The sequence below is a fragment of the Halichoerus grypus genome, chromosome X (assembly GCF_964656455.1).
Source record: "Halichoerus grypus chromosome X, mHalGry1.hap1.1, whole genome shotgun sequence".
Taxonomy (NCBI): domain Eukaryota; kingdom Metazoa; phylum Chordata; class Mammalia; order Carnivora; family Phocidae; genus Halichoerus; species Halichoerus grypus.
In genome coordinates this window covers 90,375,633-90,396,381 of record NC_135727.1, presented here as the reverse complement: position 1 = coordinate 90,396,381, position 20,749 = coordinate 90,375,633, and the positions used below count along the sequence as shown (strand labels likewise).

The following is a 20,749-nucleotide window of genomic DNA, read 5'->3' as shown; positions in this document are numbered from 1 at the left end:
GGTCAGTGTGACAGGCCAGAAAGGGGTAGGAAGGGTGGTGGTTCCAATCTGCTGGGGCAGACGCAGGGCCAGGCCCGATCCCCATCCTGGGAGTCAGAGTCTGGTGGAGGAGTTCCAAAAATAATATATTTTTTCCAGCCTTCAAGATTATTTGTGTTTGTTTACCTCCATTTAAATTCCCCCCAAATGTCAACATTTGTCCCAAAATGGAACTGCTTGCCTGTCCCTCCACCTTTATGGTTTTTGTTTGTGCCCTTTGGACCATCTGGTAGACCTCTACTGCCTGCCAGGAGATATCCTCATATGCTTCCTTATCGGTTTCCAAAGTGAGCGTGCGAGAAAATCTTTGCCCCCTCTGCCCTGGGTGGTGACATGCTTCAAACCAGATCTCTCGCTCTCCTAATTTTACCCTTTAGCTCTTCGTCCGTCTACCAGCTGTGTATCTTCAGGGGGTTAAACTCTAGTTCTCAGTTTCTCCCAACATGAAATGGGAATAAGAAGCGGCACTTTCTTGATAAGTATTCCTTAGATTCAACAATTCGGTGAAACACTCGGAACAGGAGGGTGTCTGGCAGGTAGTTAAGGACTGACTGCCTTTGCTTACAGGTTGTTTTCCTCCAGCCCCTCTAAGTTCTTTTATCCATCCCACTTAAATCTATTTCTTCCAAAACCCTTTCCTCCTCCCGGCCAGCCCCGACCGTGCTCATTGTAGTTAAATGCAAGGATAGGAGACTCTTTGCCAAAGTTAAAAGCGCATCAAACACGCCTAGCATTTATTATTTTAATCACAAACCTACAGACCCCTTAGTACACCCTCCTTGGGGCTTGACCCTAAGGATCCGAAGCTGACAACCTTGGGTGTATGTGGTAGGAAGGGTGAGGATGGGCAGGGAGTGTGTCTTAATAGCTCTGAAATGGGGAGGATTCCTCCAAATGGAGAACTGGGTGGAGGCCAGAGGTTGGAGGTGACCTAGCTTCTGAGAAGGGGGGGGTCAATAAAAAAATCAGATAAACCAAAGAGGGGTACATATGCTTTTGCAACCCTCCCTCCAACCCTCTGCTTTGGTGGGGTAGGCTTCCACTTTTTTCCTGGGCTTGGGAACTCCCCAGAAAGGCCCCTTCCTTCATCTTGTTCCTCTACAGACTGTAAGAGTGCTGGGGTGCTGGCTCTGGGAACCTGGACTCAGGACCCCTAATTCCTATCACCTCCCCAAACTGCCCTTCAAGGTAGGAGGCGGGACTCTACCCAAGGGTGAGGGTCTAGCTCTCACTCCTGATGGAGGTCTGGAATGTCGACCCACAAGATTTCAAGATCTGCCCCCTTCTCCAAGGGCGAGGTTGGCTCAGAGCCCTCCTGGGTTAGGTCCCATTGGTCCCAGGCTAAGGCTGGGGAGCTGAAGTACCACTCCCCCCTGCAGCGTGGAATGCTTGGATGGGATGTTGCTAAGGGACAAGGTCTGTGATCTCCTCGTGGCCTGATCTCACGGACTCCTCCGTGCCTGAAATACCTGCGAGTGGCTGTGCCTATAGGGAAGGGGCGGGGCCTAGCTCCTGCCTTGCTGGAAGGCCAGGACTGAGCTCCCAGGTGAAGGGCTCGCTCTCCTCCTCACTTCTGTTCCTCAGCTGGACAAGGCGGGGATCAGGGGAAAGGGGCAGGGCTTAAACCCCCAGGGTGAGACCTCTGTTATTGTGACTCCTCTTCCTTGCCAGGATGGACTAGACTAGTGGTTCCAAGAGAGGGGGTGGACCGGTATCCTACTACCTCCTTATCCCAGGAGACCTGGCTAGGAAAGTCCCTAAGCGACAGGGGCCTAGCTCATCCCGCCTCCTTCCCACACCTGGGCAAGGGCAGGTCCCACCGGGCAGGGGCGAGGCTGTGATCTCCAGGGGACAGGCCCGGAGGTTACCGCCTTCTCCACGGCTGAAACACCTCACTGGTTGGTATTGTGGGGAGGGGGCGGGGCCTCATCTGACTCCTCCACCTCGCCTGGTTACGGGGGTGGGACCTCATCACATCTGCTCGTCCCCCAGAACACCTGGGCAGGGCAGTCTCACGGGAGGGTGGGGGGGGGGAAAGGCGGGGCCTCATCCTGACACGTCCTCCTTTCCTGGGTGGGTAAGTCCCAGGGGAGGGGTGAGGCCTGATCAGGACTCCTCCTCCATGCTGAAGCTGCTGCGGCGACTGCTGGCCTTGGAGACAGCGGGGGATACCGACGAGAGCAGGGGGTCAGAGGCAGCCCGCAGTGGGGACAGGGCGCCCGACAGTCCCCCCACCCCCCCTTCCTCCTCCTCCATCAGAATGTCCTCCAGCCCCAGGTGGAAGGGGTCCCCCAGATCCCCCAGGTGGTCGCTGGGAAAGTGCAGGTCCAGAAGGGCATCCGAGGGTGGCGCCGGGGGCTGCTGATGGGGAGCACTCTGGGCAGACCCCCCCGCTGTGGGAAATGGTGCTGTGCCCGGCCTGCCCTCCTCCTCAACGTCCAGCTGCTCTGGCTTGAGGCCGTCCGAGGCGGAGGTTGTGGCCAGGGAGAGCAGCCCGGGGCTGGGAGGTACCGGCAGACCATGGATCTGTGCCTGCAATTCTAGCTCCTGCGGAAAGTAGGGGGTGGGGGGGCGGGATCAGATGGGGTTCACAGTTCCTCAGGGGCAGAGAAGTCTGACGGTTCCAAGGGCGGGCCGCCTGGGTGCCAAACCCACCTCTGCTGCCTGCTCACTAGTGGCGCGACTCGAGGCAGGTTTTGCGTAAGCTCGCGGGGCCTCCGAGTCGCGCTCTGTACAACAAGTACGCCGCGGGTCCCGGCCTCAGAGCATCCGAGCCGGGGCCACCTGAGCAAACGGAGCCGGGCTCCCGGCACAGCGCGCCGCACGGGACCTACACCATACGCGCGAGCCAATGCTCGGCGCTATTCCCGTTAAGGTTCTGGGGGCTACATGTCGTCACCAGTGCGCCCGTCGGGGCAGCCCAGGGATCCCCCAAGTGTGCCAGGAAAATGCTGGCCTGCTCTGCCTCTGCCTGTCGGAAGCCCCCTGTCACCTGTGCCCCGGCCTCCTCGTCGCAAACCTGGATCCGGAGCTGCAGGCTGCGGTTCGTTTGCTCCAGGGAGCGCTGCCGGCTCTCCAGGTCTTTGGAGCGTTGCTGCTCCTTCTGCAACTTGCGGATGTAATCCACAGAGGCCTTCAGGATGGTGCCCTTGTTCCAGCGCATCTCCCTGCAGGGCCCGACGGGGGACAGGAGGGAGCGCTGCGTCGCCGGGGGCCGCGGGAGCTGAGGGGGCAACCCTACGCGGCAGAGCAGCCCGCCGCGGGCCTAGACCCACAGTTCGGGGGCTGCGGGGTACATCAAGGGGATGGAATGCCCTGCCCAGTCGTTCCGGGGGAAGAGCAGATTCAGGCTCCCGCCTCAGGGCCTCCAGGCCAGCTGTGCCCTCTGCCTCGGACACTCTTCCCCAGACACCCAGAGAGATGGTTCCTGCCTCACCGCAAACGTTGCCTCCTCAGTCCAGGCCTGCCCTGTGCCCGCCCTCCTCACCCCGAGTTGTAACCCTCGCCAACATTCCCCCATCTTCTATTCTTTTTTTAAAGTCAGCTCTACGCCCAACGTGGGGCTTGAACTCACGACCCTGAGGTCAAGAGTCCCACGCTGAGGCGCCTGGGTGGCTCAGATGGTTAAGCGTCTGCCTTGGGCTCGGGTCATGATCTCCAGGTCCTGGGATCGAGCCCCGCATCGGGCTCCCAGCTCACTGGGGAGTCTACTTCTCCCTCTCCCTCTCCCCCTGCTTGTGCTCTCTTTCTCTCTCTCTCAAATGAATAAATAAAATCTTAAAAAAAAAAAAAGAGTAGCACACTCTACCAACTGAGCCTGCCAGGTACCCCCCCCCATCTTCTCTTCTTTATTTTTCTCCACAACACTCCTCATAACTGCCCAGATTTTACTTATTTATCTTGTTTGTGGTCTGTCTGCCTCCACTAAAGTATCAGTTCCAGGAGCTCAGGCATTTTTGCCTGTTTTGTCCCTCTGGTATCCTCCGGGCCTAGCGTGGTCCCTGACACAAAGCAGCTCAATGCGTCTCTTGAATGAATAATTAGGAAGTACTAAATGAACCAAAAGCAAAGTGCCTGTGTCATATGGGGACCAGATGAGGCACACAGACTGCAATGTCATGCACCTAAAATTGTAGGTTGGGGACAATGGGGGGCTGTGCCCCTGCTCGGGGTGACGAAGGCTGGATGGGCCAGGGCCAGGAGCAGAAAACGCCGGTCGCTTCCCACCCAGGAACAGCTTTGGGAGAATGGGGCCCTCGTCCCACTTTCCGCCAGCCCAAGGCTCCCCGGCCCAGACTCACGGGTCACTGGACTTGGGGATGAGGGTGCCCAGCTCCTTGATCCTGTCGTTAATGTTGAATCGCCGGCGACGCTCAACTTTGGGGGGGCGGGGAGAAGAGTGGGAAAGTTGTCAACAGGCTGAGGAGGGAAGAGGAGCTGGGGGGTGGGGAGGCTGTTGAAGGGACAGCCCCCCCTCCCGCCCCCAAGGAAGGCCAGCATGGACTGAGGCAGGGCTACACAGCATGCTGGCAAGGGCGCGGAAGCTCACTCACTTAGGTTGTGATTGTCTTTCTTCTGTCGTTCCTTCAAAAGGGCCTTGGCCTCGGTCTCTGGAAGAGAGGGGGGGGGCGGTCAGGGCCTCTGGACATGGGAGAGACAGAGGGCAGCACGTACGGCTGCCGGGGATAGGATCTGGTGGGTGCAGGCAGGGAAGTGACTTTTTTTTTTTAAGTGCCACTTTTATGATTTTTTTTTAAAGATTTTATTTATTTATTTGACAGAGAGAGAGACAGCGAGAGAGGGAACACAAGCAGGGGGAGTGGAAGAGGGAGAAGCAGGCCTCCCGCGGAGCAGGGAGCCCGATGTGGGGCTCGATCCCAGGACCCTGGGATCATGACCTGAGCCGAAGGCAGACGCTTAGCGACTGAGCCACCCAGGTGCCCCTATGACTTTTTTTTTTTTTAAGAAGCCCTGGTAACAGGTCATTTGTTAAACGCGAGACGAGAGGAAATAGGGTAAAAGCAAGCCCATGGGCCGTGTGGAAGAAGACGGCAAACAGCCCCTTTCTGTCCGCTTAAACCCCTTCCCCCGGCATCAGGCCCACCTGGTTGACATGGGGCTCACCCCGGAGGGGGGCCAAGAGCCTGGCCCTTACCAGAGATCTCCCGTTTGATGTTGGGCAGCTCGGCCGGGCAGGAGTTGCTGACAGTGATGGCTGGCGTGGCCACGCCCTGACTACTGTACACATCAAGCAGATTCCCTGACACGGGCAGCTGGGGACAGGGAGGGCAGAGAGACGACAGCTAGGACCAGTCCCAGGCCTGGCCCTTTCTCAGAACCCGGCCCCACCCCTCCACACGCTCCACAGATAACCTAATGCAAGGAGTGGCTGGCTCAACGCGGGGACCCTTCCTTCTCATTCAGGGGAACTTTGCGCGGGACGCAATAGTGGGGGACAGGCTCACGCAGACCCACCCCGCTTCACCGGGGGACCCGAGTCTGCTGGACCTGTCCATCGTGCCCCTGCACGCCCTCAAATACCTCAGCGACCTCTGAAGCCCCTCTCCCCAACTCTGGGGGTGGCTCTGAGAAGCAATGCTGGAAAACCACCCGTTCGCAGGTCTTTGTCGGCTACGATGCAACATTCCAGCCCGTCAGCCCCTCCTAGCACAACATTCCAAGTCGGCATTCTTGGAACACTCCAGCTCAATCTTCTCAGACCTTGGGAAATTGTCATGGTAACGTTCCATCCAAAAGCTGGCCTTCCGGAGAGTTCCAGCACGATCTCTAGTCTTCTGCCGTGACTGTGTCGCACATGGTCATGCACCAAGCCCCTGACTTCTAGTATCTTCCTACGCCTTCTGATCTCTCAGGATTTCTTGTCCAACTACTCAATGAGTGCTGCTTTTATGCCAGCCTTGATTTTTTTTCTCTCTCCTTTGCCCTCTCCCGGATATACTCTAGGGCAACACACTAATCCCTAAGTAATTAGTCCCACCTCTTGATGAGTTATCATCTCTTGAAACTCCTGCTAGTCTGCTGGATCCATGTGATATAACGCCCCAGTCTCTAGCTATGTCCAAATCAATAAAAAGTTCTGATAAGCTGGTGCCAAATTTATACACGCTTCTGTCCTTTCGGGGTGTCAGAAAGAAACAAAGCCACAGCCCCTTGGTATGTCCCAAAGCAAGTTATGGGACTCCTGGAATGTTCCAGAACCAGAATGGTATAATTTAGTGGCACATCCCTTGCTCTAGAGTTTTATCCACTCTCTACAAGGACCCAGCCTCTTGGCATGGTTCACTGAAAGAGATGTTGTACGTTCCAATCACCCCAAGGTTCAACCACACTGGGTTTTAAGACTTTTGCTATGTTCCAATCACTACATGGTCTGGGTATGTCCCAATGACCTGAATCTCTTGGTACATTCAAATTGCTACAAGAGTCCCATTCCTTGGTCCCTCCCACACGGCAGCTTGAGTGCCTGGGTATGCCCTGATTATTTCCATGGAGTCCCCACCCTTGTATCTATCAGCATCTACAAGGTCTACCTCTCCACACAGCCCAACACAAGGGACCAGGGCCCTGGTATGCTCTCTTCTCATCCCACAGCCTCCTTCTCTATCTTAGTACGAGCCAAAGTAAGGGTCTTATATACACAGCCAGCCTGGGTGTCGTCTCAGGGATAGAGGGATGCGACTGATGGTCAGCCAGCCTCCCATCCCAGGGCCTCACCGTGCTGGGGAGCTGCAGCCCTGCAGTGCCTCCGGGCAGATAGCTGAGCATCTCATCGTTGTAGCTGGATTCCAGGCTGATGATCTCATCAATGACATCGTCAATCTAGGGGAAGAAGGCAATACGGACGAGGCTTAGAAGAAGCTGCACGAGGGAGAGCACGGGAAGGTCGTCTGCAGCCGCTTACCTCCTTCTCTGAGCTGGACCCAATGGTGAGTAGTGCCATGGGGCTGTTGGGAGCGCTGCCTGCGGGGCCGGCGGCATGGGCAGCCTCGGGCGCAGGGAGCGGCTGGGCACCAGCGGCCCCCGGTGGTGGGGTGAGGGCCTGGGAAGCCAGCTTGGGGCCGAGCGTGGTGGACAGGTACTGTTTCACCTGTTGCCGGCGTGCCTGCTGTAGGTGGTAGCGTGTCGGGTTCTCCAGATGGGTCTGCACCTGGGGGACGAGCGCGAGGAAGGACGGAAGGGGACACGGGAGGATGGGGTGACTCTGAGCCCCAGGCTGACCCTCAGAGGTCATCTGTTTCTAGGCGCAGGCCAGCAAACTAGGCCCAGAATCTGAGACGCCCCTACCTCCCCAAATCCTGGGAAGTCTCCCCCAGGACCCAAAGTCGCTTTCTCCGAAATCCCTCACAGCCCCCCCCAAGAGCCACCCATGGCTGACAGGAACCCTCAGTTTCTGGAGCACCCTGTCACAGTTCCCAAGAGTCCCCGCCCCCCCGTCTCTGACATCACCTAGGAGACCTGAGAACCACACATGGCTTCCCAAGTCACCCCAGTGGCCAAACTCTCAATGTATCACATGCACAGGAGGCTCTTCCTGCGAAGTTCTTCCTGGGGTTACTTCACAGGAGGCCCCAGCGCCCACCCGAGGCGCTCACGACCTTCCACGGTCCACCCAGACATCCTGTGGCTCCCAAGAACCCCTCACCCCTGTACAAGAACGCCTCGGAAGCCCCAAACGCAATGGGACACTAACACAGCCTATCTGAACAGTAACTGGGACCTTCCTTAGAACCCCTAGGACCTCGGCCCAAAAGCCACCACGACCACTCCTCAGTCACTGAGACCCCTCCCAGGGCCTCCGGATGTCACCTTACCTTGAGCACCTCCCTGGGCACCTGAGCAGGGGGAGGACGGCCCAAAGTGTGGCCCCCCGCAGAGACGCCAACGACGGAGATGGCGGGAGAGGCAGGGGCAGGGCTGGGGAAAGAAGAGGCTGCGGCCTGTTCCCGTCGCTCACGCCTCTCCTGCTCCTGGGCCTGGGCCCGCATTAGCTGCTGCCGCAGCAAGACCCGCGATGAAGAAGAGGCCGACATGGCAGGGGTCCTGGAGCCCCCTGCAGAAGATGATGCAGAGAGTGGAGCTGGGGTGGCTTGCAGTGATATTGGGAGGCTGTGGAATGGGAAATATGGGGCCACAGGTAAGCTAAAAGTCTCATCCCAAGCCTAAGGAGTCATCGTGGGATACAGCAGATGCTGGGCTTCGGCCTGGTGTCCGCCTTCAGGGGCCACAGTGTGGAGGAACCAGGCCTGGTCACGGCTCTCAGGGGTCACAGTCTGACGGGGGAGGCACAGGGACCGAGCCCGCGCCCAGCCCTCAGGGGTCACAGTCTGACAGGGGAGGCACAGGGACCGAGCCCGCGCCCAGCCCTCAGGGGTCACTGTCTGACGGGGGAGGCACAGGGACCGAGCCCGCGCCCAGCCCTCAGGGGTCACAGTCTGACGGGGGAGGCACAGGGACCGAGCCCGCGCCCAGCCCTCAGGGGTCACTGTCTGATGGGGGAGACAGTGGAGCCAGGCCGAGTCCCAGCCCTTCGAGGTCAGTCTGGGGGTGTGGGGGGGGAGTTTCAGCCCTTGGTCCTTATGGTGAGGGCTGGATTGGGGCCTGTTCAAACACTGAGGAGAGATGCCATTGCTAGGCTCTGGGAGAGCGGTTCATCCTATTTAAAGGAGAGCAGAAGGATGCCAAACGGGGGCCGTGGCAGTAGATTAGGATACAGAGGGCTCTTAAGCTCAATTTGGGGCTGAGGATGCTCCCTGAGCTCCTGATCGTGGGCATCTGGCTACAGGGGCAAGTGCAGGCCCTTCGTCTGCCCCTGCCTGGGCCTCTAGTCCCAGGAGCTAGTCAGTCTTGAAAATCTCAGAGATTTCACAATCCTCTCTTCCTGCCCCTCTTCCAGGTCCCCTCCCCTCTCTTAGAGCCCAGGCCGATGACTCAGCACATTTAGACTTCCAAGCTGGGGGAAAGAAGAGACCAGCAGGGGTTCCTCAAGGGTTGGGGGTGGGTGAGTCTGTTGAGTGGGGGAAGGGGTGAGCAGGGGTTGTGGGTAGGGCTCTGCGGGGCGGCTGGGCACACACAGGCCATCCCAGGCTCCCTGCAATATTTGTGTATGAATGGGTATGCGAGTTGGGGGGCGGGGGTGGGGGGTGGGCAGGGGAGGTCTGGTTCAAGCTAATGGAATCCCAGCTTGGCCACCTGCTTTCCTGTGTGACATACTCTTTCAGGCCCCCAATTTTCCGATCAGGAAAATGCAGGCTGCCCAAAGGGTTGGCCTGGCACTGAGGGCCTCTGCCCCAGAGGGGATGGAGGGGCCTGAGGACTTGGGAGGGGAGTCAGAGGAGACAGACCTTGAGCGTAGCGGTGGGGGCTGGCTTTTGAGCTCGTAGTAGCTGTCCGGATCGAGGACACTTTCTAATTCGATGTCAGCAACAATCCCAGATTCCGGAAGCAAAGAGTTGAGGCTGAGGGTGAAAGGGAGGGAAGGGTGATGGTCAGTGAGTGTATGGAGACCTCACTCCCCTCCAAGAGAGAAAGAAAGAGTGGGCAGTGGGAGGAGAGAGACACCAGGGGAGAGGGGAACAGAGTGCATCCCTCAGAGGAGGCCACTCCTCTGGGTACCACCAGCGGGAATTCCCAGGTCTTCCTCCCTCCCCACACCCCTCTTCCCTCCCCACTCTCTTTTGCTCTGTTACCCATAGTCCCTTAGGATTAAAAATAGTAAGATTGCCTGGATCCCAACTCCTCACTCTAACACAATCAAGCGTAACAACCTGGGTTTGAGGGAAAAGAGAAGCGAAGAATTTAGGAATGACAATTCACTTTGCAGGAGTCCTGACTTTGCATTCAGAGTTCTTCCAGTCCCCACACCCCCTACTGGGGTCCTGGCAGCTGAAGGTGAGCCCACGTGGGTCTATACGCTTAACAGCACGGTAGGAGCATCCTTCGCCCAACAGTCCATTGTAACACAAACTGAATGCATCACAAAGAACTGGGGTCGATGATTCACTTGATGGAAGGATCTACGACTTTGCAAATGAGTACCCCCCCAGGCTGAGTTCAGGGTATGCCAAGACACACACAAATACGAAACAGAAATATCAAGGGCTCTCCTCATTCCAGCAATTTGGATTTAAAAGAGGGAGAATTGGGATGGATGATCCGCTTAGACGAGCATTCTTTTCTTGGCGGGAGGAGCCTATCCAGGGCTCTCCTGTTTTTTTGGATAGACACACACACACACACACACACACACACACACACACACCTCTAATACCAACACCCACTGACACAAACTAAAAAGCCATGTACACCCCCCCCTTTCAACTATTCCCACTACTGTGATGAGCCAGGTTGTTATGAAGGCATCAGGAGATGGGGAAGCATTAGGTGCAAAGGCTCCGGATCAGCCTTCCAGGCCGGGGGGGGGGGGGGGGGAAGACCCTAGTGTGTAGGGGGCATTCACATGCACGTGAATGGATATGCATCCTGAATTAAGTCAAAGACTTAGAATCCTGAGACACTGTGGGTGACTTCGCTTGACGAGAACTCTCTCCCCTCCCCAAGGATCTGTCTTCTTCCTTCCTTTCCTCACCCTCAGATGGGGACCTAAAACCACCCAGGAAGTCGGGAAGAGGAAGCTCGGGGAGCCGCTGAGCTCAGCACAATCCCAGGAAGAAAGCAAAGCCCCATCTCCTGCTCACACACCCATTGCCCAGAAGTTCAAAGAGATGGGCCCTGGGGTGGGCAGGGTGTGGACAGAGAGGGGCTTACAAGCCTGCTGGTGGAACTGAGGATGCAAAGAGGCCACAGAGGGCCCACCCAGGCAGGGATGGTGCAATTGGTGCTCATTCCAGCTCTAGGGACAGATTCGAGATGATTTCCAGGGTCTGACAGACAGACTGGGAGGGGGAGAAAAAGAATGTATGCGCGCGCGTGTGCGTGTGCACATGTATGTGCGCCCGCGCACAGGGGGTGAGCCAGGCTGGCTGAGAGGCTAGGATGGGTGGCAGCAGGAACAAGACCCTCGTCTGGGTTCCCAAATAAGGTCTGAGGCCTTCTTCCCTGACCTAAGAAGTAGCACCATCTCTGTTGCCTCTGTCTGCCTCGCTGTCTCCCATTCAAGCCCCTAGGGGGGTGTGGGAAGAGGGCTTTTCCACTATCCCTGGGATCTGACCCAGCTGGGTGGGTGGGCAAGGGTGAAGTGATTATTCGGGTCAAGTCTTGAATGTTGCTTCTCTTGCTCACTCACACACACAAAGCTGGTCCCGTGTAGCATATCTGAGATACCCCCAAATCCCTCCAGAGTCCTGTTATCCCCAAACAGAGCCTCAAGCAATCCAGCTTCCAAGACAGCACTTCTGTCTCCCAGTGTCTCCCAGGACCCTTTCTCTGACACTGAGGGGAAAAGTCCCTTCAGATCAGTGCCTCACCTACAGAGTTCCCCCTCAAATTCATTCCCCTCACGCCTGACTCAAGGAGCCCAAATTCAGCATCAGTCCCCCAAGTTCAGTTACCCTAGACCAGGCTCTGGACACAACAGAATCTTCCCCCTCTAAACCCAGTCAAGAGCCCCCCAAATCGGCAGCAGGCCTCCCTTAAGGCACTTCCATGACTTCTTTAAGCCTCAGTCCAAGCAGGCCACCGCCAGATTCCTTAGGTACCCCCCCAAGACCGGCGCCCCGACGTCCTCCAAGCCTAGGCCGAGGGCCTCCAATCCCAGTCCAGGGCTCCCGTGGTCCCCCCCAGGGACCCCAGTCGGCACCACCGGCCCCAGGCGGCCCCGCACCTGAGCAGCTGGGCCGAGTCGGCTGGCCTGTGCTCCTCCAACAGCACGAACACGGCACGAGGGCCTTCCGCGCTGGCCTCTACGCCGTCCCGAGCTGGCTCGGCCGCATGAGACATGACGCCCGGCCCCGGGCGAGCCCTTCCAGGCCGGTCGGGCCTCGGCCCGGTCCCCCTAACAAAATAAGAGTCCCCCTCCCCCCGCTCGCCACCGCCTCCTCCGCTAAGCCATGGAGCGAGCTCTGCGCGGGCGGGCGGCGTCGGGGCGATGGGATGGGCCGTGAGTCATCCCCCGCCCTGAACGGACCAACACCCCCCCCTCAACCTAACCCCGGACGACCGCCCTCCTCCCCCTCGTCCTCTTCCCCCTCCTCCCTGGGCTGGGGAAACTCCACAGGAAGTGACCGCACTGAGGATGGACGGCTCGCCGGGCCACCCCCTCTGAGTGAGGCGGCCAATCATCGAGGGGTGGCTCGAGGGCCCGCCCTAAGCTACGCCTCCGACGCGGAGGGAAAACTAGATTCGGCCGGCCCTCATTCCGAGAAGGACGCAGCTAGGCCACGCCCTCAGAGACAGAGGCAAATCAGCGAGAGGTACTTTGATTACGCCACGCCCCCTCCTCGCAAACGATCCCTCCGCAGGATTTTTAAGCCGCTCCTTGAGTCCCCTGCGCCTGCGCACCGATGGCCTGTCAGCGCGCAGAGGGTCTCTAGGCCAGGCTTCTAGCAGCAGGACCGCGCCCCCTTTTGGCCAGTGTTCGTAATATCAGCTCCCTAGATCGCGCTGCAGCCTCCATCTAGCCGTGCCTCCTCAGCTGAAGCCTTAACTAGGAGGCCGAGGCAGCTGCATTCCCTGGAGGTGCGCACCAGAAACCCCGCCCTTTCGGGACCCGCAAACTAGCCGCCCAGCTGATCTTCCCGGGAGCACTCCGCCTACTCTGGGTCACCTAGAGCAGTTGTTGTACTAGGTCGTTGTGCTACATAGTAAGTGCTTAATAAATCCTTCGCAGGTAGATGAATGAGTGGAAGGAGGGAAATTAGATCTGGTCCCTTTGGTGAATGACTTCTAGAATCATAAAGATCCGGGTTTGGATTTGAGCAAGGGATTGCCCCTCGCCGAGCCTCAGCTTTCCCGGCCTGTCAGATGGGGGTCATAATACCTGTCTGGCAAGGTTGTTATGAGGATTAGAGATAATTTATGGAAAGTGCTAGCAGGTTGTTTGGCATACAATAAGTTCTCCAAAACTTGATTCACTCATTTGTGCACTGACTGAACAAACATTTATTGAGTTCCTCTGTATTCCGGATACAGGCAAGTTGGCTTGCACACAGCAGAGGGTCCCCCAGCCCTACTTTCAGGGGCACAGTCAGCTCACAGAACACCTGGACCTGCAACCTTCCCTTCTTCCTTCCCAAAATTCCAAGACCCTGCCCAGCAGTTGGACCTCAGGGAACTTCACTGAGTTCTCATCTGTCTTGCACGTTCCTGTATTGTCACAGGAAGTTGGCTTGGTAAACATGCACATCCCCACATGCACAACCCCATTATCCACATAATAAAGATGACAATTCGTTCCCAAATTAATCTTTTTTTAAAAGATTGATTGATTGATTTCTGGGAGAGACAGAGAGAAAGAGCACGCGCCAGGGGGCAGGGGCAGAGGGAGAGGGAGAGAGAGTCTCAGCTGGTCCTGGGGCTTGATCTCAGGACCCTGAGATCATGACCTGAGCCCAGACCAAGAGTCCAGTGCTTAAGCCACTCAGGCACGCCCCCTTCATTAATCTTTTTTAAAAAATCAACACATTACCAATAAAAATTCCAAAATGGAACTTGTAGACCTGATGTTTAAATTCCTATGGTGCCTTAAATATGTAAGAATATCTAATTGTATAAAAGAGGAAGAAAGGGGGGAGGCATTATCTTAACAGATTCAAAGTATATCACAAAGCACTAGTAATTAAAACATTATGATATGGGAGGAGGAATAGGAAATTAGATCTATGGTACAGAAAAAGTCCAAAAATCGACCTAGGTACTTGTGAGAATTAATAAGTGATATTTTAAGAATGATATTCCAAGTAACTGGGAGGGAGATGGACTAATATACCAAAATGGTTTGGGGAGAAATGACTATCTTTTGGAGGAGGAATCAGGCTTCGATTTTACACAATTAGGAAAAAAATAATTCCATGGGGCACCTGGCTAGCTCAGTTGGTGGAGCATGCGACTTTTGATCTCAGGGTTGTGAGTTCGAGCCCCATGCTGGGTGTAGAGATTACTTAAAACTAAAATCTTTTAAAAAAAGAAAAAAGAATTTCAGATTAGTTAAAGACCTAAACATAAAAAAAAAAAAGCTATGAGAAACATCAGAACAGGGGCACCTGGGTGGCTCAGTCAGTTAAGCGTCTGCCTTTGGCTCAGGTCATAATCCCGGGGTCCTGGGATCCAGTCCCACGTTGGGCTCCCCGCTCATCGGGGAGTCTGCTTCCCTCTCTGCCTCTGCCCCTCCCCCGATCGTGTTTTTTTTTCTCTCTCTCTCAAATAAATAAATAAAATCTTAAAAAAAAAACCCATCAGAACAAAATTTTTTTTTAAAGGTTTTATTTATTTATTTGACAGAGAGAGAGGGAATACAAGCAGGGGGAGTGGGAGAGGGAGAAGCAGGCTTCCCGCTGAGCAGGGAGCCCGATGTGGGACTCGGTCCCAGGACCCTGGGATCACGACCTGAGCTGAAGCCAGACGCTCAACGACTGAGCCACCCAGGTGCCCAGAACAAAATATTTTTGGAGAATGTGTTTAAAAATTTGGCAAAAAAGAAGGCCTTCTTAAACAAGATACAAAAGGCAAAAGATATTTTTTTTAAAGATTTTATTTATTTGTTTGAGACACAGAGATAGAGAGAGAGAGAGAGAAAGAGAGCATGAGCCGGGAGAGAGGCAGAGGGAGAGGGAGAAGCAGGCTCCCCGCTGAGCCAGGAGCCCGATGTGGGGCTCGATCCCAGGACCCTGGGATCATGACCTGAGCCGAAGGCAGACGCTTAACCATCTGAGCCACCCAGGCGCCCCCAAAAGATATATTTTTTAAGATTTTATTTATTAATTAATTTGAGAGAGAGAGAGAGATCAGGGGGAGCAGCAGAGGGAGAGGGAGAAGCAGGCTCCCCAGGCGGGGCTGGATCCCAGGACCCTGGGCTCGTAACCTGAGCCGAAGGCAGAAACTTAACCGACTGAGCCACCCAGGCACCCCAAGGCAAAAGATATTTAAAAAGTAGCAATAAGCAACATTAAGTGGTCGTTCTTGGTACTTTATCTGCATTAATTCGTTTTAATCCTTACAACAGAACCTCACAGCAGTAGGGTTCCATTTATTATCCCAACTTCTAGATCAGGAAACCAGGGTACAGCTAGGTTAAGTCATTTGCCCTAGGTCACCCCAGTTTATAAAACCTGGAATTAGAACCCAGGCATCATTCTTTACCACCCTGCTGCACTGTCTCTCCAGCTTGACTACATGGAAATATAAAACCATAGTCTGTAAAAATCTACAGCATTAGACCCACAGGTTAATTATCCTGTCACACACTCCAGTTCTGCAAACACCAGCTTCATACACACATCCCATATATGTCCATGACAAGAGCTTCCCCATCACATACCCTGCACAATAAACCCATTCTTCATCCCTCTCCGTCTCTCTCTTAATCTCTTGCTCACATCTTCACAACTTTTTCAACACTGTTCTCTCTCTCTCTCTCTGTCTCTGGTGCATCTGGGGTCTCATTGCAAGGCAACTGTGGAGTGGGATTAACAGGAAATATGGAGGGCGAAGAGAGGGCAATCAGATGGTGAAGTTAGGGATGTTTAGAGATAGATGTGAGTGGAGATCAAAGGCGGCTTGGGACGAGGTTGGGATCTATTACAGGACAGTTTGCACACAGCTGGAGGATCACGTGAAGGTCTTCAGGAGGAATGGGGCCGCTAGAAGCAGTTTAAGCGTGCAGGCAGGAGCCACCGGAGGGTAAATGGCGAATACCATTGGGGGGGTTGGAAGGGACCATGGGAAGATAATGAGTGATTAGAGACAGAGTCTGGTCTTCTGTAAAGTTATTAAAGACAGAGCTGTTCACTGTCATAGGATGGTGTGGTCAGCTGACTAATGGCCCCCCAAAAGATGTCCATGTCCTAATCCCTGGTACCTGTGAATGTTACCTGATGTGGCCAAGAATGCGTTGCAGATGTGATTTAATTACAGATTTTGAGATGGGGAGATTATCCTGGATTATCTGAATGGAACCTGATTGTAATCTCAAGTGTCCTTATAAGAGGAAGGCAGAGGCAGCTTTGACAGAAAAGGAGAAGGCAGGGGCACCTGGGTGGCTCAGTTGGTGAAGCGTTTGCCTTCGGCTTAGGTCATGATCCCAGGGTTCTGGGATCGAGCCTCGCATCGGGCTCCTTGCTCAGTGGGAAGCCTGCTTCTCCCTCTCCCTCTGTCCCTTTCCCCCCAACACCCGCTTATGCTCTCTCTCAAATAAATAAATAAAATCTTAAAAGAAAAAGAAGGAGCACCTGGGTGGCTCAATCAGTTAAGCGGCTGCCTTCGACTCAGGTCATGATCCCTGGGTCCTGGGATTGAGCCCCACGTCCGGCTCCCTGCTCAGTGGAGAACCTGCTTCTCCCTCTCCCTCTGCCTGCCTCTGCCTACTTGTGCTCTCTATCTATCTGTTGAATAAATAAATAAAATCTTTTAAAAAAATAAAAGAAAAAGAAAAGGAGAAGGCAATGCAACCACTGAGGCAGAGATCGTAGTGATGTGGCCACAAGCCACGGAATGCAGGCAGCCACCAGAAGCAGGAAGAGGCAACAAAAAGATTCCCCTCTAGAGTCTGCAGAGAGACTCTTCTGACAGCTCTTCTGACACCTTGATTTGGGCCTAGTGAAACTGATTTTGGGCTTTGGGCCCCCAGAACTGTGAAAGAATACATTTCTTATATTTTAAGCCATCAAGTGTGTTGTCATTAGTTACAGCAACCACAGGAAACGAATACAGATTTTGGTACTTGGATGCAGGATTGCTGCTTTGTCCTAGTCTACTTGGGCTGTCAGAATACCACAGACTGGGCACATTAAACAACAGAAATTTATTTTCTCAATGTTCAGGAGGCCAGAAGTCCAAGACCAAGGTGTCATCTGGATTCATTTCTTCCTTCCTTCCTTCCTTTCTTTCTTTCTTTCTTTCTTTCTTTCTTTCTTTCTTTTCTTCCTTCCTTCCTTCCTTCCTTCCTTCCTTTCTTTTTTAAGATTTCACTTATTTATTTTGACTGAGAGAGAGAGACAGCGAGAGAGGGAACACAAGCAGGGGGAGTGGGAGAGGGAGAGGCAGGCTTCCCGCTGAGCAGGGAGCCCGATGCGGGGCTTGGTCTCAGGACCCTGGGATCATGACCTGAGCCGAAGGCAGACGCTCAATGACTGAGCCACCCAGGCGCCCCTGGATTCATTTCTGATGAGGACTATCTGCCTCACTTGCAGATAGTTGCTTCTTGTTGTGTCCTCACATGGCCTTTCCTTTGTTCACATACACTCCTGGTGTCTCTTCCTCTTTTTTTAAAGATTGATTTATAAGAATAATAAATATATAATTTATATATGTATATATAAATATATAAATAAAGATAATAAAATATCTTTATTTTAAAGATAGAGAGTGTGTGCACGTGGAGGGGAGGGGCAGAGGGAGAAGGAGAGAGAGAATCTTAAGCCGACTCTGCACTGAGTGCAGAGCCTGATGCGGGGCTCGATCTCATGACCCCGAGATCATGACCTGAACCAAAATTAAGAGTCAGATGTCCAACTGACTGAGCCATCCAGGCACCCCAATCCTTACTATGTATATAGAAGCAGAAAACTTAGTTGAATTGTGTCCTACAGTTGTGTGAAAAGCAGAGCTTGTAAGTGATGGACTTGGATATTTAGCTGAGGAGATTTCCAAGGAATGTGTTGGAGGTACTGCTTGGATTCTTCCTGTTGCTTTTAGTAACATGTGGAAGGAAAGAGATAAATTGAGAGAAGAACTGCTAAGCAAAATGGATCCAGGATTTGGGGATCTGGAAAATTCTCCAGCTGTCCAGATTGCAGAAGACACAGAATTTAGATTTACTGTCAGGAAAGTATGCTCTGGAAAGAGAGCCAAAGGTGTGGCTGGACAGCCTTTTGCTAGTACTAAAGAGATTAGATATGTGATTCATGGATCCTCTCAACCATTTCAGCAGAAGTCAGGAACGGGGATGGAATCATCCATGAAAGATCTGTGGAGGACCCTCTTGTCTAATGGTGCGGATCCTTGTGACTTCCATGGAAGACCCACAAATATTTTGAGAATGAATGTTATGCTGCCAGAAACACTGCCCAGTTGGCTTGCAAGAAATGGAGATAGGATGAAATGAAGGAAGGATGTTGGACTCCCAACATTCTACTGGAAGGATACAGGGCTAAAACTACTCAGCAGCAAACATGTGCTACCCTTCAAAAGAAAGGATTAATGATTCTGAGGGCAGAGCTGTGGGCCCAGAGGTGGAGCCTCAAGCCACCAGGATTATTCCCAGCCCTTGAAACCTAATGGAACATGTTCTGCTGGATTTCAAAATTACTTGGGACTAGTGACACCTTTTTTCCTTCCATTTTTTCCCTTTTGGAATAGGAATGCCTATAACTCCTATCTTATGTCTGTCCCACCACTGTGTTTTGGGAACAGATAATTTGTTTTCGAGTTTCACAGGTTGGGCGATGGAGAGGAATTTTGCCTCAGGTTGGATCATACCCAGAGTTTCACGTATACCTGACTTAGATGATGAAATTTGGAACCTTTGAGCTGATGATACTAACATGAGATTTTGAAGTTGAGTTGATGCTGTAATGGATAAAACTTTTTGGGGGTATTGGGATGAGGTACATGTATTTTGCATGTGGGGTAGATGTGTATCTTTGGGGGCCAAATGGTATACTGTTGTAGGGTGAATGATGCCCCCCAAAAGATATGCACATCCTAATTCCTGGAACACGTGAGTGTACCTTAGATGGCAAAAAAAAAAAAGAAAGAAAGAAAAGAAAAAGAAAAAGGACTTTGCAGTTTGCTGTTGTGATTCAGGTAAGGATTTTGAGATGGGGAGATTATCCTGCATTATCACGGGGACCCTAATTGTAATAACAAATGTCCTTATAAGAGGGAAGCAGAGGCAGGTTTCACAGACAGGATGGGCAATTGTGACCAAAGCAGAGACTGTAGTGATGTGGCTACAAGCCAAGGAATGCTGACAGTCGCCAGTGTAGGAAGAGGTGACAAACATTCTCCCCTAGAGCCTCTGGAGGGAGTATGGCCCTGCTGGCGCCTTGATTGTGGTCTTCTGGCCCCCAGAACTGTGAGACAATACATTTCTTATGTAATAAGCCACCAAGTTTGTGGAAATTCATCACAGCCCCCACAGGAAGCTAATGAAGATGGCTTGGGGTAGATTTGGTGATTGTTGGAGGGATGATGCTCGGAGGTTATCAGAGGCAGTTTGAGGGGTGCCTGGGTGGCTCAGTCGGTTAAGCATCTGCCTTCGGCTCAGGTCGTGATCTTGGCCGGGTCCGGGGATAGAGCCCTGCACTGGGGGGGGGGGCGCTCAGCGGGGAGCCTGCTTCTCTCTCCCTCTGCCTCTGCCCCTGCTTGTGTTCTCTCTCTCTCTCAAATAAATAAATAAAATATATTTTTTTGACAGAGAGAGAGACGGTGAGAGAGGGAACACAAGCAGCAGGAGTGGGAGAGGGAGAAGCAGGCTTCCCGCTGAGCAGGGAGCCCGATGTGGGGCTCGATCCCAGGACCCTGGGATCCTGACCTGAGCCGAAGGCAGATGCTTAAGGACGGAGCCACCCAGGCGCCCTAAATAAAATCTTTTAAAAAAAGACAGTTTGAGGGTATAATTAGGAGCCATGGGAAAGTGCTTGGGTACTGTTGGAACCATCAAAGGGAAGACTTGAAGGGGTCTGGTGGGTCACTGGAGGGTGGTTTGTAGGTGTAGTTGGGAGACTGGGAATGTAAATGGGGAATGCTTACAGATAACATTGGGGACTATTATAGGGCAGTTTAGGGTGCAGTTGGGAGTTTTTGGGGGCTGGTTTGGGTGGTATGGAAAAAATTGGAAGATGTTTTGTGGGTATAGTTGCATGTAATTTAAGACAAGGTTGGGTATAGGGGCGCCTGGGTGGCTCAGTCCTTAAGCATCTGCCTTCTGCTCGGGTCAAGATCCCAGGGCCCTGGGATCCAGTCGTGAGTCGGGCTCTCTGCTCAGCGGGGAGCCTGCTTCTCCCTCTCCCTCTCCCACTCCCCCTGCTTGTGTTCCCTCTCTTGCTGTGTTTCTCTCTGTCAAATAAATAAATAAAATCTTAAAAAAAAAAAAAGACAAGGTTGGGTATAGTGGTCATTGAAGAGTGCTTTGGAGGCATAGTTTTGGGCTGCAGAGTATGGTTAGGAGGGTACATGGAGAGCGATTTGTGGTCCGTGGGGGTGTTTTCGGTGCATACTGGGGTAGATGGGAGAGTGACTTGGAAGTGTTCTTTGGAGATTGATGGTTTCAGGGCTGATTGCAGATGGTTTAGGGGAACGAGTTTGGGGGTATGAAGGGTAGTTTCCTGCTGCAGTTTGGGAGCCCACGGAGGGTGGATTGGGGGTATTGCTTGGGATCAATGGACAATAGTTTGGGAATGTAGTTGGGGGGATGATGGAGGGTGCTTTGGAGATACAGAAGTTTAGAGTAGAGTTCAGAGGTGTGGTGGTCGCTGATAGAAGGCAGTTTGGGGTACTGCTTGGGGGTCCGTTGGGGGGTGACTCGGGGTGAGGGGCGCCAGCCTGACCGCTGAAGGGGCGTGGCCTCGGTAGGGGA

General features: G+C 53.5%; 1 protein-coding gene across 3 annotated transcripts; it reads right to left on the bottom strand.

Moving 5' to 3' along the window:
• Positions 1 to 735: 735 nt before the first annotated feature.
• On the bottom strand, positions 736 to 12,159 carry TFE3 (transcription factor binding to IGHM enhancer 3). Of its 3 annotated transcripts, none has more exons than XM_036070746.2 (10): positions 11,840 to 12,159; positions 9,402 to 9,515; positions 7,872 to 8,166; positions 6,962 to 7,207; positions 6,775 to 6,879; positions 5,195 to 5,312; positions 4,593 to 4,649; positions 4,341 to 4,416; positions 3,032 to 3,206; positions 736 to 2,586 (listed from the first exon to the last, which is right to left on the bottom strand). In XM_036070746.2, the coding sequence occupies exons 1-10, from the start codon at positions 11,953 to 11,955 to the stop codon at positions 2,146 to 2,148; spliced, it is 1,743 nt and encodes a 580-aa protein (XP_035926639.1). In that variant the 5' UTR covers positions 11,956 to 12,159; the 3' UTR covers positions 736 to 2,145. The 3 variants fall into 3 exon arrangements, with proteins under 3 accessions (XP_035926639.1, XP_035926640.1, XP_035926641.1); XM_036070747.2 differs by having other exon boundaries at positions 3,059 to 3,206; positions 11,840 to 12,152; XM_036070748.2 differs by having other exon boundaries at positions 7,872 to 8,110; positions 11,840 to 11,864.
• Positions 12,160 to 20,749: the final 8,590 nt, after the last annotated feature.

Coding starts and splice junctions, on each gene's coding strand:
- TFE3 (XM_036070746.2), bottom strand. CDS start 11,955: ATGTCTCATGCGGCCGAGCCAGCTCGGGACGGCGTAGAGGCCAGCGCG. Junction 4,417..4,592: donor GAAAGACAATCACAACCTAA/GTGAGTGAGCTT, acceptor GCCCCCCCAAAG/TTGAGCGTCGCCGGCGATTC. Junction 3,207..4,340: donor ATCCCCAAGTCCAGTGACCC/GTGAGTCTGGGC, acceptor CGGGCCCTGCAG/GGAGATGCGCTGGAACAAGG.